This window comes from Cnephaeus nilssonii, assembly GCF_951640355.1.
Source record: "Cnephaeus nilssonii genome assembly, chromosome: 18".
Classification (NCBI taxonomy): Eukaryota; Metazoa; Chordata; class Mammalia; order Chiroptera; family Vespertilionidae; genus Cnephaeus; species Cnephaeus nilssonii.
The window spans coordinates 41,114,926-41,132,986 of NC_137089.1; the positions used below are offsets into that span (position 1 = coordinate 41,114,926).

The following is an 18,061-nucleotide window of genomic DNA, read 5'->3' on the forward strand; positions in this document are numbered from 1 at the left end:
CAGCCTGATTGATGCCTAACTGCTCCCCTGCCAGCCTGATTGCCCCTAACTGCCCTCCCCTGCAAGCCTGGACACCCCTAACTGCCCTCCCCTGCAGACCTGGTCCTTCCCAACTGCCCTCCCCTGCTGGCCTGATCGCCCACAACTGCCCTCCCTTGCAGACCTGGTCCCTCCCATCTGCCCTCCCCTGCTGGCCATGTTGTCGTGGCCATCTTGTGTCCACATGGGGGCAGCCACCTTGTGTGCTGGAGTGATGGTCAATTTGCATATTACTCTTTTATTAACCCTTTGCACTCGCTTGCTTTTTTCTCGATTCCTTTATTCTACTCGGGATTTAATTTTTTAAATACCCCAGATTTTACAAAGTGTGGCAGTAGAATAAAAAACTGGAGTTTCTTTTCATACAAACTTATTTATTTGGATTTTTTTATATTTCAAATTATTGATACATTCAATACAATTCGACATATGAGCTGCTACCGATGCTAACCGTGTCGAGTCACACTCGACATCCGAGTGCAAAAGGTTAAGATAGGATAGATGCCTGGTGCACGGGTGGGGGCCAGCTCATTTGCCCTGAAGGGTGTCCTGGATCAGGGTGGGGGTTCCCTTGGGGCATGGAGCGGCCTGTGCAAGGGGCCTGTGATGGTTTGCAGGCCAGCCACGCCCCCCCGCAACCCAAGCAGCGGCCCTGGTATCTGGGGTTTATTTATCTTCTATAATTGAAACGTTGTGGCCTTGAGCGGAGCCAAGCCTCCTGCTTGCTCCCTGGCCACAGCCATTTTTGTTGGGATTTATTTATATTCTATAATTGAAACTTTGTATCCTTGAGTGTAGGCCTGGGCCAGCCAGGGCGGCAGGGAAGCTTGGCTTCCTCCATTGCCGGGGAAACCCAAGCCTCCTGCTTGCTGCAGCTCCGTGGCCGCACCCATCTTGGTTGGGTTAATTTGCATACTCGCTCCTGAGTGGCTGGTGGGTGTGACTTGTGGTGTAGTGGAGGTATGGTCAATTTGCATATTACTCTTTTATTAGATAGGTTAATAAACCAACTGATAGTAATTCAAGTATCTTCCTGAGTTCTGTGAGCCATTCTAGCAAATTATCAAACCTGGGGGGGGGGGGGGAGAGGTTTGTAAGAATCCCTGGGATTTATAGTGGGTTGGTCAGAAGAACAGGTGGCAATGTGAGACCTATGACTGATACCGAACCTGGGCAGTCTTGTGGGACTGAGCCCTTAATCTGTGGCAGTGTCAGAATTTACCTGAAATGTGCATTTATTATATTTCAATTATATCTCAATAAAGCTATAAAATATTTGCCAATTTGGTCAGTGAAATGCCATGGTATTGATTTTTGTTTTTCACTAGCTGCACAAACACAGTATGTAAATCTTATTGAAAGAATAACTTAAATGTTATGACTCTAAATTCTATACTCAACTGAAGAAATCAAGAAACTAACAGCATTACTGCAGTATTATTGTACAGCAGTAATGAGCTTGCCAATAGCAATATTACAAAGCAACAATCATGCTCTCTCCACACTCAAGGGAGGCATTACCTCACAGTGCAGGAACTCATGCAGAGCGCCAGCTCCATATCCTACAGTAAAGCCTGAGCTGATATTCCCTCATGAATAAAGAAGATTCCTTTCTACAGAGCTCAACTAACACAACAGTCATTAAAAGAGTGTAAAGATACGCATGGATTCCGCAGTCAACTACTGAATGAGTTTCAACCTGAATATCAGTAACAGAGCGTAAGGTTAGGTCTCGATTCATTTAGGTTCTTCCTGTTGTAGATTTAGGTTGCCTTTCAATAAGGTAAAGAACTAAAAGTAGAATCAGAGAGTAATCTAGGGCTTGCATATTTAATGACTTTTAACTTGTTTTGCCATTAGGTCCCCTGAAAAACGATACCAACTTATACTTTTAGGAGCAGTGTGCAACCCATCTTGTTTTCCCCTACTTCTGTTAAAACAGATTTTAACTATCCTAAATAATTACTGCAACGCTATACTACTTCACTGTTATATTCATTCCATGTATTTGATTATTACGCAGGATAAATTCTCGTGTGACCACCGCAAGCCTGTGCCTTCATTCCTGCTGGCTTTGACCTCAGTTTTGCTCATGGGCTTCAAAGGTATTCCCTTGGCTCAGGCTTGTAACGTTTATCACATTCACCCTTCATCTCAAGATGTCCTGAACCCATTCTCCCATCATCTATTTTCCATCCCTGATTTTGCCTTTCGTACTCCCATCAGTTGTCACCCTGGTACACGGCTACACTGAACATACAACTTTGGGACTAGTCTACACTTTGCATGCATGATCTCATTTAATCCCCATAACAAACATACAAAATGGGCATGTTCTTATTTCTTTACATGAGAGATGCAAAGCTAAAGCCCAGAGAAGTCACGAAAGTGAGCCAAAGTCGCACGGACAGTAAGCAGCAATGCCAGAATTTGATTCCAGGCAGTCTGTCTCTAGAGCCTGGATACGTAACCATGACATTAAATGGCCCCGGAAAGAACAAGTAGAAAACTAAGTGTCATGTCCGGCCAGCTCCACACACCTGGGGTTTAATCCAGGAAGTAATCGATGTTTCTGTCTCTCCCCTTCCTAACAAACAGCGAACAAAACCCAAGTACATGAAAGCACTGTTAAGCTGCTGGGACCTCTCCCTGGGGGGCAGAGGCCCTAGAACGTGGCAGTGCTGAGACAGGGAGGTGGCAAGGACGATGGCACTAGTCCTGGGCGGCCCTGAGGATGAGCAGGGCCGCAATGGCAGTGCCTGCTCCTGGAGATCTGCAGCTGTGACCACGGATGGCCTGGTGCTTGACCTTTGGCCACCTGAGAGCAAGGGAGGCCCTTACAGCAGTGTGGGCCTCGTGGCCAGGACTCTCTCTTTCCCAGGGAAGCTTGAGGCCCTTTATCAGGTGACAGCACATGCGACCCAAGAAGGTGCCCACGGGGCCACCATGGCCACCCTCCTGCAGCACAGGAATAGACCACCATCCTCTCCACGACATGCAGCTGCTAAGCTGACTGGCTCTCAGGAACCCCCCTTCCAAATGCCCTGTTGTTGAAATGCAATGGAGAAGGGTATATCATGGGATGCCCCCTCTCCTTCCCAACACAGCTCATATCCACCTGGTCTTCCAGCCACAGCCCTTGAGTCCCTAGTTCTGCTCAATTTTTAAGCGAAATATACGCTGACACTATTTAAATGAGGACAAAAATCAACATGCAAATTTTGAAGGAAACTTCTGAAAATTAAACTAAAAAGGGGGAATGTAAGGGGTCAGGGGGTATATGGGAAATCTCTGAATCTCCCTCTCAATTTGTTATAAATCTAAAAGTTCTCTAAAATTTTACATTAAAAAAACAGCAAATTTTAAAAAGGCTGACATTGTCTCAGCACAAAAAGTAACGAAGAAAAGACCACCATAATAGCAGAGCGGCAAATGTACTAGACTGGAATCGCGCTATCAATTCAAGTTGCAGTGGCCAGTAGCCTCTTAACCCGCTTTCCTCGTCTGTAAAACGAATTAGACAAGAGGAACTTGAAAATCTCCTGCAGCTCTAAAAGTCTATAAATCATCTTAACACAAACCAGAAAGCCTGGAATAAAACAATACACTTGAATAACATCACCCCAAAAGCCTGTTGAGTGTTTTTTAAAATGAGCTATTACTAAATTTTTTTACGTCTTAAGAAAAAAATCATGTCATACAGATGGCTGCTCCATTGTTAAAACAAACATCTTACAGGCTTGCTCAGCCATGTTAGTGTTTTTACATGACCCACCCAAATATCAAACTGGTATCTGAAACAATCGTTTGGACATTTTCCATGTTATGAAATGTTCTTAAAAAATAATTCTGGTGCGTGATCTATAAAACAATCAAGAAAATACTTAATTTTGGTGGAATTTTCTTCAAAACATTATTCATTTTTTCTTAATTATCAGTAAAGTGACCGATCCACAAGTAAGTATGTTGTCTACCGGGGAAATGCAGGCCTTGGAGTCGGAAGATTCGCTACCTCTAGCCCATGTGGTGTGATCAGGCATGTTGTAAAATCACCCGAGCCTCAATTCTCCAGTTTATAAATGAGCGGTTGGACATTCTCCAACCTTTTCACACTTCTGACTTTGGGTCTGTTTTTCCTCTTCTATGCGTATCATGTTTCGAGGGTCGGTCTTTTAGACAGACCACACTTATTTAGTAATGATAAGTAATCTTCCTGTTTCTTCCCCAAAGACTGCCAACCTGAGATGCAGAACAGTGTGAGATATGAATTCAGATACAGATCTAGCCCAAAGCCAAGATGTCTACTAAGAATGAATGCACTACCTTCTAGGAGGTTGAAATACCAATAATGACACCTATTATGGCATCAAATCCAGCAATAGTGAGCTGAGAGCCAGAGGCCCATGCTATCTATGGCCATTAAGGTAGTGGGTGGAAGTGAAAACATGGCATTTTTTTCATTTGTTCAAATATTGAGCCCCGGCAATGTCAGGCACTGTGCTATATGATTTGTTTTTTTAAATAAAAAACAACTGATTTTTTTTTTTTTCAAATGACACTTGTTCCATTTTTTTTTTTATGTTTCCCCTCCTTTTTTTACTGGGTGATGGTTAATCATGTTTCAGATTGACCAGCTTTTTAAGAAACAGCTTCAACTTTAAAAAGCCTACTTAAAATCACCAATAATACCAAAATAGTCCAATGCAGCCAATCAATAGTTTCTTAATAAATTAAGGAATGAATGCTACATCCATTCTACACACAAGTTTCAGGGAGACTTGCCCCTGCCTTCCTGGTCCCTTAGCCTCCAACCACACAGTTCCTAGCACCTTCTCTTAGTCGATGCTTTGACTACCCTCACGCCTCTTATTTCCCGTGTCACTGGGACTTTCATCTTTTCAATTACCTGTACTCTATGTAGTAAGGGCAAAAAGATCAGGGACCAAGCACTTCCTCAACTGTTTTAAACAAAACTTTAAATTGATTTATGTTAAAAGACAATGATTAAAGTTGGTGCATGAATAAATAGATAAACAGAAGAGAAAAAGTCCAGAAAAAAAAACAAATATATACGGATTCTTAGTATCTGATAACAGTAAAGTCTCAATAAATGCAGTGGGAATAAAACGGGATCCATACTTCCAGTATAAATCACAGATGGATCACAGATTGAAGGATAAAAAAAATAAAATTATAAAAGTTCTAGAAGGCAACTTAAAAGAATTTTTTATAATCTCAGAGTGGGGGAGGCATTATTAAGATTACAAATGCTAAAAAAGACTATAAACGAAAAGGCCATTCCAATACATTAAAAATAAAACCAAACTTTGGAAGAAAATTCCACCACAAACAAAGAAAACAAGAAAAATATTGGCAAGGCATATCATAAAGGACATCCACACAGTCTTATCAAATAATAAAAAAAGACCACCTAATTTTAAAATGAGCAATAGCTATGACTGTATCGTTGACGTAAAAAGTATAGAAATGACTCAAATGTACAAAGAAATACTCAATCTCATTCCAAATAGGAGAAATACAAAATAAAACTACACTGAATACCATATTTCAACTATCAGATTGGCAAAGATCCAGAAGTCTGCGAGCACAGTGTTATGATGTGGAGGGGAAACGTAATCTGGCCGACTGCTGGCAGGAATGGAAACTGGTCAGTTTCCATTGACGTAATCTGGCAACAGCCATCAAAATCCTAAGTGCACATATTCTTTGACTCAGTAACTCCACTTGTAGGAATTTATCCAACAAGCATACGAACACAAGTGCAATATGATATATGTTTGAGGCTTTACCCTGTAGCATTCTTTATAATAGAAAAATACTGTAAACACCCATCAGTTAGAAACTGGTTAAATAATAATAAAGTCCTACACATATTAACATAGAAGGATCTTCAGGACATAGTGTACGTGAAAAGAGAAAACTGCAGAGCAGTGTGTTTGATGCTAAGCAACAAAATACTGTGAGTCTGATTTGCTTGTATCTGTATAAAAAGATTCGGGAACAGTACCAAAGAAACTAGCCAACCGTAAGTTACTTGCTTGGGGGACAGAGTGGAAAGCGTGCGAATGGGGACAAATGTGGGGGGAGATTTTTGCTTTTTTTATTCATTCAAAAAAAATGAATGAAATATAAAAGAAAAATAAAGAAGACTGATACGGTGGAATCTGAACTAAATTCATCATTGAAAATGAGATCAAAGGTACAAAAGTGATTTTAAAGATTTCTACTTCCGGCAGTGTGGAGGCCCAGGCGTTCTGAAGGGCTCTCCAGCTCTCACACTACAAAGCAACTAGGATTTCTTGAAAATCTAAATGTATACACACTCTGTCACCCATAAAGTCCACTCCCTGCGTGTGCTCCCAGAAACTCAGGCAGGTACACCAGGAGGCGTGTTCAAAATGTTCATAGTACTATTTCGTGATAACAAAATCCTGAAAATATCCCAAATGTGGACCAAAAGGAGAACAGACAAATCAATTATAGGATACTCACATTATGGATGAAATACTACATGTAACAAAATAAATTAACAGTGTTAAAGTCAGGGGAGACGTTCAAGAAAATACACAGTATAATACCATTTTCCTGAGGTTTAAAAAATAAAAAACCAAAAAACTACACAAATACTGTTAAGGACTCCAACTTGTTTGATAAAACTCTAAGAAATAAAGGGTGGGGTGACTCCATATAAAACCCAGGGAGGGTGGTTTCCTCTGCTGGGGGAGGCATGGTGGGCCAACGGATTTCGAAGAGGAGGATCCTGGGAAGCTTGGTCATATTCTAGTGCTTATTTTGTTACCATGCTTCATCACTCCTCTGTGTTAAATACATTATGCATCAGGTATTACCTATATTTTTTTCTTTAAAAATGGTAACACAAGTTTAATGTTTCCTGGCAAACTGTAAGGCTAGAGTCATAAAACGCCATCTCTCTAGACAAGCTGATGAATAATTCTCTATTAATCTATCCTCTTAAAAGCACAATCCTTACCCAACAAGAATAAAATATGTACAGGCTCCACATACCGTGCACGGCATGTGGTGAGCATGCACATGACCTATGTCGTGACAGGTCACTGGGACGGTGCAGCCGCTGGCGTCGGGATGCACAGAGTTGAATAACATACAGATATGACACAAAAGTGACAAAAGTGCTGCTAAGTCAACTACAGTACTAAAAAGGCCAGTAAGAACTCTACTCCATCCCGAAAATATTTGTCTTGGGTCATCTCTAATGAACCTAGAAGAGTCAGCATATTTCACGGGGGCTAAATAAAACTTTTTAAAAGGTTAACGGAAAAATATTTATGTGAAAAATGCCTCCAAATAATCTTTTAGTGGGTGGACTCGGCACATACCAGTGAATACCTTTGAGCTCAGTCCAATTTTGAATTAAGCTAGAGTTCACCTTTGAGAAACAATGAACCTGTTTTTAAGTAAAACTCGGAATTAATAAGAAACAGGGAATGTGAATACAAAAAAAGATATTATCAACTGAACTATATCTAAGCATTTTACAAAGTTTTCCATGAGCCGTCAGTAGATCTTTAAAACGCGTAATCTTTTCTAAAAAGTTGTTCGTCATTCATCTGTAAAAAACTAGCTTTTTATGTGTATGCCAAGCATTAAATTCCCCCGTGCTGAATTTAACACGAACCTCACATTACAGAGCTACGTGTTCTTGCCCTTCAACATGACTATGACAGTGAGTCACAAGGGGAAAAACACACTGAGAACAGTCTACCTCCAACTGCCGTCCGGGCCGGTGCAGAAAGCTGGGGAGCAGGCAAAAATTAGGTCCATGCTTTAAATCTGCAGGCAATCAAGGCAGGAACCAGGCTATGTAATCACAATCACTTGCAAAACCATTTCAACTATTTTTTAGCTGTAATTGTTAGCAGTTTCTTAGGACTGTAATCTTTAAAATAATATCTTCCACCAAAAAATAATAATGTCTCCCACTTCAAAAATTAAATGCACATGGACATGAACTTTGTCTACTTGGAGTTAGGTACTAGCTATGCCACGTTAAAACTCTCTTCTTTCCCCTTTCTAATTGTCTCCCTTTCTTTTTTTAACTTTTGTACACGATGGTTCCACATTCATTTCATATTTATCCAAAGAATGGCTGGCTAAACGTTTGATCTCATCAACTATAATCTGTGAAGGAAGGTAGAGTTTCACAAAGGAAAACAAAGTGAAGCGTCTCTTTATGATGACGTTCTGTGTTTTATAAAGTAGTATGTTACCTTTTCAGATGTTATTCAAGGAAAGCTAATCATCTTACAAAGATTAAAGAGTCTCAGCATTTAAGCTGGTATGCAAAACTCTTAACAGAGCACACGGAATAACAAGATGCACAGTGAGATACTGAGGGTCAGACACCGGGTCAGCGAGGCAGCCGGCCCTGGCAATCTCAAGTTCCTGTCCCCCCCTCTCCCCCCCCCCCCCCCACGTGCCATCCTGAGAGGTGCCTGCTCCCACCTGCTGCAAAACACAAGCACAGGTGTTCTTCACTGAGGCAAAATGTCAAACTCCGGGAACTAAGTAGAAGAGAATTTACCCTAAATGTTGCCATCATACATGAATTTAAACTGAATTTAGGTAATGGATTCATCACTTGAGTGATCAGTTCCTAAGAAGAGACCGACCTTTTCCTAGTGTTATATTTAAGTAGCTGCAAGCTGGCTCCAGAGGACTCGGGGGGGGGGGGGCGGGGGGGCGGGCATCCTGAGTGGCAACCTGAGGTGCGGACCACTCAGTGCTCACAGGGAAGGACCCTGGGTCAGCTTTCTCACCCCTCACAGTTGGGAAGGGGTGAGGGACAGTCCTCCTTTCACATTCTCGGTGTGAACCGCTGTAGTCCAGAGGAAGTCTGAAGTGTGTACAGGATGATGAAGCTGTAAGCTGACTTCGACTAGCTTTATCACATCTAAGGCTATATCGAAAGCAAATCTTTTATGCACTCTTACACATTTCTGATCTCTGAACCTCGCTGCCTCTTTGATCCCTCTCCTCCCACTTGCAAAGGAGTTCCCAGATCTGTTAGCAAGATAAAAATCAACAAACAGCCCTAGCCGGGTTTTGCTCGGTGGATAGAACATCCACCTGGGGACTGAAGGGTCCCAGGTTCGATTCTGGTCAAGGGCACATGCCTGGGTTGTGGGCTCAATCCCCAGTAGGGGGGCGTGCAGGAGGCAGCCGGTCAATGATTCTCTCTCATCATTGATGTTTCTATCTCTCTCTCCCGCTCCCTTCCTCTCTGAAATCAATAAAAAATAAAAAATACATTTTAAAAAAAGGAAAAGCAATTTAATGCTTCTTACATTGCCTTACCAAGCAATTATAAACCTATATATTCAAACATCAAAGGAATTAAACTCTCTGAGAATCTTGAACTCATTCCATTTTTTCTTTGGGGTACATGCTAAGCTATCACATCCATCATCCTTATACATATACATCAAAGGCTCAGAGTTCTATTAATTATTTCAAGTATTCCCAGAAAATAACTCATGAATACCATTACGTCACTAAAATATTCTTTTCAAGAAGCTAGTTTTGACGACCCAAAAATTCAGTTCTTATAAGCATGCTTTGATAAGCTTGTTATTAATTTCATTATACATCAAGAGATGAGCTGCTAACATCAAAGAATAAACTATGGCAATTTACACACTGTGTTTATAACCTTATCCAGAGGTTATAAGGAAGAAAACGAGGGTTGGAAATGAGATGGTTTGACTCCACTGGCCCTTCCCTTCAAGAGGGTCTTCACTGGCTGGTGTTTGTTTTACTGATTTATAGTAAAACGGTCACTTCAGTGGAAATAGATGCTCTTTAGGTGAGGTAGGGAGGAAGGTAAAGATAAATGTCTTTGTTTGCAATGCATAATAGCCTGTCATATAAATAAACTGAAGTGGATTTTTAAGCATATGATAATACTATAATTAGAAGGCAATTATAAGCAATTGTATTCTTACATTTCTGATAGTTCAATCAGTGACTTTACTCGAATATTAAAAATTCTAATGACCCAGCACAACATGAAAAATGCTTATTGCAATGTTAAATGAAAACAACACAGTACAAACTTTTGTTTATGTTACAGACAAAATTTATCATCCAAGTCTACTTTCCCACAATGCATGAGGAAAATCTAAATGGAGATATGGTTGTGGCTGACTGAGAATGTAAGTCACCACGAAGTGAGTGTTTAGGGCATCACTCTTCACATTAAAGTAAGACAGAGAAACACTCTGAATTTTAATTACTAAATAGTCTTAACAATTGTTCTTTAATTGTTAACAACTGTTCTTAAATTAAAATCCTGATGTATCTTCACAATAGCAATACAGAAATCATAAATACTATTTGATGTGGTGGAAATAAAGAACTCTTTACAGAGATCTAAGAAAAAGTAGAGTAAACTCTTCCCTAAAAAGATGTAAAATTATTGTACATTAATTTTACTAAATAATTATCCTCAGTCTTGAAAACCATGGACAGCACAGCTCTCAGGTCATTATAGCAGAACAGGAACACACTAAATCAGCGGTCACCAACCGGTGGTCCGTGAGGTCTGAAAGGTTGGCGACCGCTGTTCTAAATGCTTGTAATATATATTTTGAACAAGGATCATACAGTGGATTGTGCCATTTGTGTAGACTTAATCTATTTTAATTAATAAAAGTGAATAAAAAATTACAATTATGTAAAAATTTGTGTTTACCTAAAAAGAATTACAACTGTGAAAACAGCTGATGTTAGAGTATAATGAGCTTATATAATTGCTTTTCTTTTTTTTAATTCTTTCATACTATAATTATGCTGCAATAAAACAACTTAAAATGTCATCACTATGTGAGTTAAATGGTACACTGTCTGCAATGCTTAACCACGTTAAGAATATGAGCGCCTGTGTCTTCTAGCAATTCCAGAAAAGCAAACAGCACAACTTCCTCGTATCCCCCCTGCAACACTAAATATGGCATCGTGAGCCCAGACAGAGCCAGTAAACACCCAGTGACCTACGAGTCACCGAACCAGCGATGAACACGCAGCGTAGTTAACATAAAAGTGAAAACTTACTGTTATTGGTTGGTTCGGGAAAACCAGCCTTTGGACCACTCCATCCTTTGTTTTCCCCTGTCTGAAAGATTAAATCAATTGTTAAAATCCAGAGAGACGGACTTATTAAAAAAGAAAAACATGAAGTAATCAATGAAGCAAGGGCAAAGGTCTCTCACACAGTCCTTCTGCTGATTCTCTCCATCTCTGACCCCAGGACTGTGGACCCAAGAGGAACTAACTAGAACAGCATTATCTACCCCTTTTCTAAATTCAAGTCTGTTTCTTATGTCTGGTTCTGCCTTTATCTTCACCCACACGTACAATTTAAGTCATCAAGAAAGCCCATGCTCAGTGCATTATATACAACAGCAGCTCCAGCTAGGTGGCTAAAAAGTAAACCAATCCTTATCAAATAATACACAATAATCATCATGACAAGTGCTAAAGAGACTAAAGGAGCTTCTTTATCTCTCCTGAGGTCAAATCACAATAGAAATATTACTATGTCTGTTCCGGAACAGTCCTAGGACAAGGATCTCCAAAATACTGCCAATGACATACACACACAAAATTGAAAGCTAAGCCCTAACTTGGAGTACAACTTGTAATATCCTGACTGTTGCCAGACGATGTGACATATATTTGGTGTAAACTCAGAGAGTCTGAAGTAGTATTTAATCAAATTAATTAGTGACATGAACAGCTTATGTTCCTGTCTGTGGTTGTTGTTGGTACCAGGTACTCCGGGAGAGAAAGGCACATTGGCTATTCCAATCAGCATTTTATATTTGCTGTCAGATGTCAAAGATCAAATGGCTACATTAAATCCAGATATAAATAAAAATACAATCCTGGCACATAGCTTGCCACTGTAAGAGGATGGAGGAGGAGTAAATGTTAGTAAAAATGCGGTGTTTGCTGGTGGGGAGGCCGGGAGACTCCCACTTCTCTGCTCTCTGTGAAGTGTGAGCCGAGGTCGCAGAATGAGGGCCGCTGATGGAGGGGAGTAGTAAGCTGGAGGAAAGTGTACACAGTAAGGAATAAGTCACTTCAGGAAGGAAGGAACCGGCTGATTGGAAGAATGTAGACTCTCAGACATTTGAGGGCCTGGTTAAAGTTGGTTATAATAAATTTAGCACTTCATGCAACTTTTCTTGCCTTTTTTTTTTTTTTAATTTGATCTCAGAAAGGGAGAGAAGAAGGGAGAGAGAGGGAAAAAAAAACATCGATGTGAGAGAAAGATACATCAACCGGTTGCCTCCAATACGTGCCCAGATTGGAGATGGAACTCACAACCTATGTATGTGCCCTGACTGGGAATCAAACCAGCAACCTTCTAGGGCAATGCTCCAACCCAGTGGTCGCCAACCTTTTGGACCTCATGGACCACCAGTGGTCGGAGGACCACCGGCTGGCGACAACTGCCAACCAACTGAGCTACCTGGCCAGGGCCATGCAACCTTTCTTAATTCCTCTCCTTCTATTAATAACAAAGGTTACTTAAATATTAGATTATATTCCCTATGCCTAGTTTTTCACCTTCAACTGAATACCAAGTCTACTGTTCTCTCATTTCTACTCCAACACTCTAATGAAACTGTTTTTGTAAGGTTTAGGCTTAAACACAACAGTGACCACAGCGCCCTCAGGAGTCCCGGATCTGTCTCTTGCTTCAACAGTGTTTGGACAGAACACACCCAGGGACACCCCTTCCTACAGCCTCGACCACTCTCCTGCGTCTTATCCAGTCACCCCCTCAGAACCCCCTCCGAGACCAGCCAGCACACCGTGTGTCTTTCTACCTTAACTCCTTATTGATGAACAACCACGAGCTCCCAAATTCGTCAGCGTTAAGTCCACCCAGGTGGAGGCTGCCACCTGCTGCCTGGCCAGCCTGCATCTGTGGCCGCCCACACCTACCTCTCTCTGGGCTTCTATTTCCACCCCGACGATGTGGCTCTCAAGGGCGTGGGCCACTTCTTCCGTGAGTTGGCAGAGAAGGAGCGCATGGGTGCTGAGCATCTCTTAAAGATGCAAAACTGTTCTGGCTGGTTTTGCTCAGTGGATAGAGCATCGGTCTGTGGGCTGAAGGATCCCAGGCTCTATTCCAGTCAAGGGCACATGCCCAGGTTACGGGCTCAGTTCTAAGTAGAGGGCGTGCAGGAAGCAGCCAATCAATGATTTTCTCTCATCATTGATGTTTCTAGCTCTCTCTCCCTCTCCCTTCCTCTCTGAAATCAATAAAAATATATTTAAAGGTGCAAACCAGCGCAGTGGCCGCATTCTCTCCAGGACGTGCTGAGGCCTCCCCAAGGTGAGTAGGCAAAATTGGGGATGCCATGGAAGCCTCCATAGCCTTGGAGGGGACCCTGACCCAGGCCCTTTGGAGCTGCAGGCCTGAGTTCTCCCTGTGCAGCCCCTCAGCTCCGTGACTTCCTGCAGAGCCACTTCCGGGGTGAGCAGGTGAAACTCATCAAGAAGATGGGCGACACCTGCTCACCTCCACAGGCTGCCGGCCCCAGGGGGCGAGCAGCTCTTCAAAAGGCTCACCCTCAAGCACTAGGAGCCTTTGGAACCCAGAGGCCTTGGAGGGCCCCTCTGCATCCCATGGTGTCTGGCTTTTGCCTGAGCCTCTCCCCAAAACCCCTAGCCATTCTTTTAACCACCCTGAAGCCCACTCCCATGCATTGGACCAATGGAAACAATAAAGCTTCTTGCAGCAAAAAAAAACATAGTGAACATAGAAGGAATCTCTCTCTCAAAACATCCCTAAATCAATAATCCAACAACCTATAATTCTCTCTCCCTCTCTTCTCTCCACCCCCTGCCTCGAGACTATGAAAGGAGGCAAGAGCAGCAGAGACAGCTCAAAGTCTGGAACCTGGGAGGCAGGTGATCAGGTAGCGGATGTCAGGAGGCTGACGGCAAACCTGCAGAGGGAGGAGCCAGCAAAGAGCTCCCAGAAAGGACACTGATGGGTAACGCGGGACCCCAGGAAGCCTTTAGAATTAGGAGCACACCTGCTACCTCTTTTTAAAAATATTTTTCATTTCTTTTCAGAGAGAGAGGAAGGGAGAGGGAGAAAGAGAAGCATCAATGTGAGAGCTGAACATCAATCGGCTGCCTCCTGCATCCCCCCTACTGGAATCCAACCTGGGACCTTTCGGTGCACGGGGAAGACACCCAACCGGCCTGAAAACAGAAGGATTGTTTGGAAGTCTTTCAAGGCGCTATGAAATCTCCAGGTCACCTCACTAACCCCAAGCAGATTTCCTACGAGGTTTCTCTTAGGCTAAAACACAGACACGGATGAGGGTGAAATGGATACCCCAACAGGGCAGATAAAGGGATGGAGGCTGAGGTTACATCCCGGAAAGTAAGATCACCAGCTCCCTTCCTCATCTGGGCCTTAGAAGACAGCAGCCAGGCTTCTAACCCAAAAGGAATGGCAAAAACAACACAGAGAAAAGACTAAAACTTCAAAAAAAGGTTTAAAAATTCCTCAGAGACATGAAAAGTTATTATACCCATTAAACAAGAAGAGGAGGCTATAAAAAGAAATATTCTAGAAATGAGGAAGAGCTCTGGGACATCAAAAATATAAGAGCCAAAGTAAAAAATGTCAAAGGAGGGCAGAAGACAAAATCAATGAAATCTCCTGGAAAATAGAACAAACGATATAGAAATAGAAAAGAGGAAGGAAGGGAGGGAGGGGATGAGGAGGAAGGGAGGGAAGGAGTGAGGAAAGGAAGGAGGGAGAGGGAGGAAAGGAGAGAGAGAGAAAGAGAAGTGGAGAGGAAGGGAAGGAGAGAGGGAGGGAGGGAGGGAGGGAGGGAGGGAGGGAGGGAGGGAGGGAGGGAGGGAAGGAGGGAGGGAGGGAGGGATCAGAAGGTCATCCATAAGACTAACAGATATCACAGAAGGAAATAATAGCAAAAATGGAAAGAAAAAAATTATCAGACATAATATGAGAAACTTCCCAGTTTAAAATTATATGAATTGCTAGACTGAAACCCAAACACCCAAAACACTTTATCAAAGAATACACACATATCATCCATAAAATTTCAGAGCCCCTGGGAGAAGAAAAATTGGAAAAACATTGAGAGAGAGGAGAAGAAACGTGGAAGTTTCATATACAGGCTGCAGAATCAGAAGGCAGTGGGGTTTCAAGAGTGATGCTGGGAGGTAGAAAACATTGGTGCAATGCCTTCAAAACCCTGTGAAAATACCATTTCCATTTTAGAACTGTAACTCAGAAAAACTGTAAACCAAGCATGTAGAGAATATAAAGGTATTTCAGACCTATGAGATCTCAAAATATCTCTCCTTTATTCCATGAGAAGGCTACTGAGAGTATGTGTTCCATCTAAACAGGGAAGTAAATAAAGACCAAAGAAAACTGCCCAGAAAACAGGCAACTCGGGAGGAAGGCAAAAGGGAATTTCTGGATAATGGTGCCAACTCTTTCCTAGTCATTCTCTACTCCTGCCTCTTCCATGTCCCCCAGGCATGTTACCTGCCACTGAAGTCTACCTCAGACACTTCAGAAATACCTCTGGTGCCACCCTAACTTGTTTGGCTCAGTGGATAGAGCATCAGCCTGCAGACTGAAGGGTCCCAGGTTCGATTCCGGTCAAGGGCATGTACCTTGGTTGCGGGCACATCCCCAGTAGGGGGTGTGCAGGAGGCAGCTGATTGATGTTTCTCTCTCATTGATTTCTAACTCTCTATCCCTGTCCCTTCCTCTCTGTAAAAAATCAATAAAATGCATATTTTTTTAAAAAATACCTCTGGTGCCTTTCCCCTCCTCTCCACCACCACTGCCTTAGTCCAGACCCCCAGCACCTCTAATCTAGCAATTCTGCTCCTCAGCCTGCCCAAATCCATTCACTCCTTTATTTATAGGATTGTCCTTCTTATTTTATTTTTTTATTCCAGAGAGGAAGGGAGAGAGAAATAGAAACATCAACGATGAGAGAGAATCATTGATCGGCTGCCTCCTGCACACCCCCTACTGGGGATGGAGCCCCAAACCCGGGCATGTGCCCTGACTGGGCATCGAACCGTGACCTTCTGATTCATAGGTGATGCTCAACCACTGAGTCACACTGGCCAAGGCTTACAGGATTGTCTTTTGAAGAATACAAACTAGACCATGTGACTTTCATGTTCAAATCTTATAAGAATAATTCTCCAAGAGCTTTACTTCACATGAAAACAGTGGTTTTGACTATTCCTGCCTTTCCAGATTCATCTTCGTGTTCTCTAGGTTCCAGAACACTGTAAGGTTTGTTCCATGACTACAGCTCCTCACCCCTACACGTACTGATCAGGTCCCTGAGTGCAGGGGCCAAGTTTCAGGCACCGTGTCTTCAGTTGGAAGTAACTGGCATTTAGTGGGTGTGATGGTTAATTTTATGTGTCAACTTCTCTGGGCCATGGGACCTGGGTTTTTGGTCCAACATTATTCTGGGTGCTTCTGAGCGGGTGTTCGGGAGAAACTTGCATTTAAAATAACTGAACTTTGAGCGAAGCAGATTGCTCCTCATCCTGTGGGTGGGCCTCATCGGAAGAAAGGCTGGCCTCCTGGGAACAGGAGGGAACTCCCCAGCAGATGCCTCTGCATTGGAATTGCAACAAGGTGACCTTCCGAGTCTCCAGCAGAACCAGCCTCCCCATCAGACCTTGTACTCGCCAAGCCTCCAACAAGGCATGGCAATTCCTTACAACAGGTCTCCATGTGTGATGCATATCTACATATATGTACATACGTGTGTGTGCATACACGCATATACGCAAGTATATTCATGCACATATCCTGTTGGCTCTATGTCTCTGGAGAACCTGACTAATACTAAAGTGGGTATGCAAAAAAATGTTTCTTAAATTAATGACATTAATGCTGGTTTTTGTTCTGTTTTGTTTTTACTTAACTTCCAAATAAATGTCTGAGATTTATTTTGACATATTTTTATAAATCACTCACCAGGTTTAAGTAAATATAAATGTGTTAAGTTAAAACAACATATACACAACATAAGAACTATAGAAACTTGAACACATGTTAAGTTTCATGTTACAAATATTTTAAAAGGAAGAAAAAGCATTGACTACCCAGGTTATAAAAACAGAATTAAAATCTCTAGCGATACCATACAGACAAATAATTTTTTAATTGCTCAAAATAATTGCCTACATATTCATAGTTTCCTTAAAAAGACAAGTATACCTAAATGTTTTTTAATAAGACAATTTTGTTCCTATTCCAGTCTTCAGACATGTGTTCCTGCAGAAACTGAAATATCTCTGAAACAGAATCTTTATACGAGAAAATGGTGTGGGAAAAAGTATGCTGTTTTTGATAGAAATAACTATTAAGCCTGCTTTGTGAATTTTTATATAAATAAAGTGTCCATAATAATTTCTACACATGCATAGATAAAATGAAATCAAGCCAGTTCTTGCCAAGTTATCTGCCAAGTCCTGAATTCGGGGTCCCCTACCTCCCTTGCAACAGGGGCAGGTGTTAATGATGTCATTCGCTGCGCAGGAGAAATAGGGGACCATGAACACAAGTCTTGGCAGAAAATAAACACCCTCTGAGTTTACCTTTACATTTAAAGTAAATAGAAAAACTAGTTTATAGAGTGTCTGTCCAATATAGTTCCTGCCCTAAAGGGATAACTCAGGATCTTTATTTCCAGTGTTTTCAGCTGCATTTCAGAAATAAAAGCCAACAACCTCGGTTTTAAAAACGGAGCACAAATTAAAACTGTCTACATGGCAAAACCCATGAGTCAATAAGCTAAAAATGACTCAGTTGGTATTATACAAAATACACAGAGCCACACAACAGATTTTCAGTATTTGCTAACTGTAAGATTAGAATTAATATTTCATGTTGACACCATAAACAGATGTGATA

The 18,061-nt window shown here is 41.9% G+C and overlaps 1 protein-coding gene across 7 annotated transcripts in view; it reads right to left on the reverse strand.

The window, feature by feature from the left end:
- The window catches only part of STAU2 (staufen double-stranded RNA binding protein 2), a 228,320-nt gene that overhangs the window by 120,472 nt on the left and 89,787 nt on the right, over positions 1 to 18,061 (reverse strand). For all 7 annotated transcript variants that reach the window (XM_079796393.1, XM_079796395.1, XM_079796399.1 and 4 more), the window contains one exon: positions 11,152 to 11,212. In XM_079796393.1, the coding sequence (XP_079652519.1) occupies positions 11,152 to 11,212 (61 nt within the window). The remainder of the gene's footprint in view (positions 1 to 11,151; positions 11,213 to 18,061) is intronic.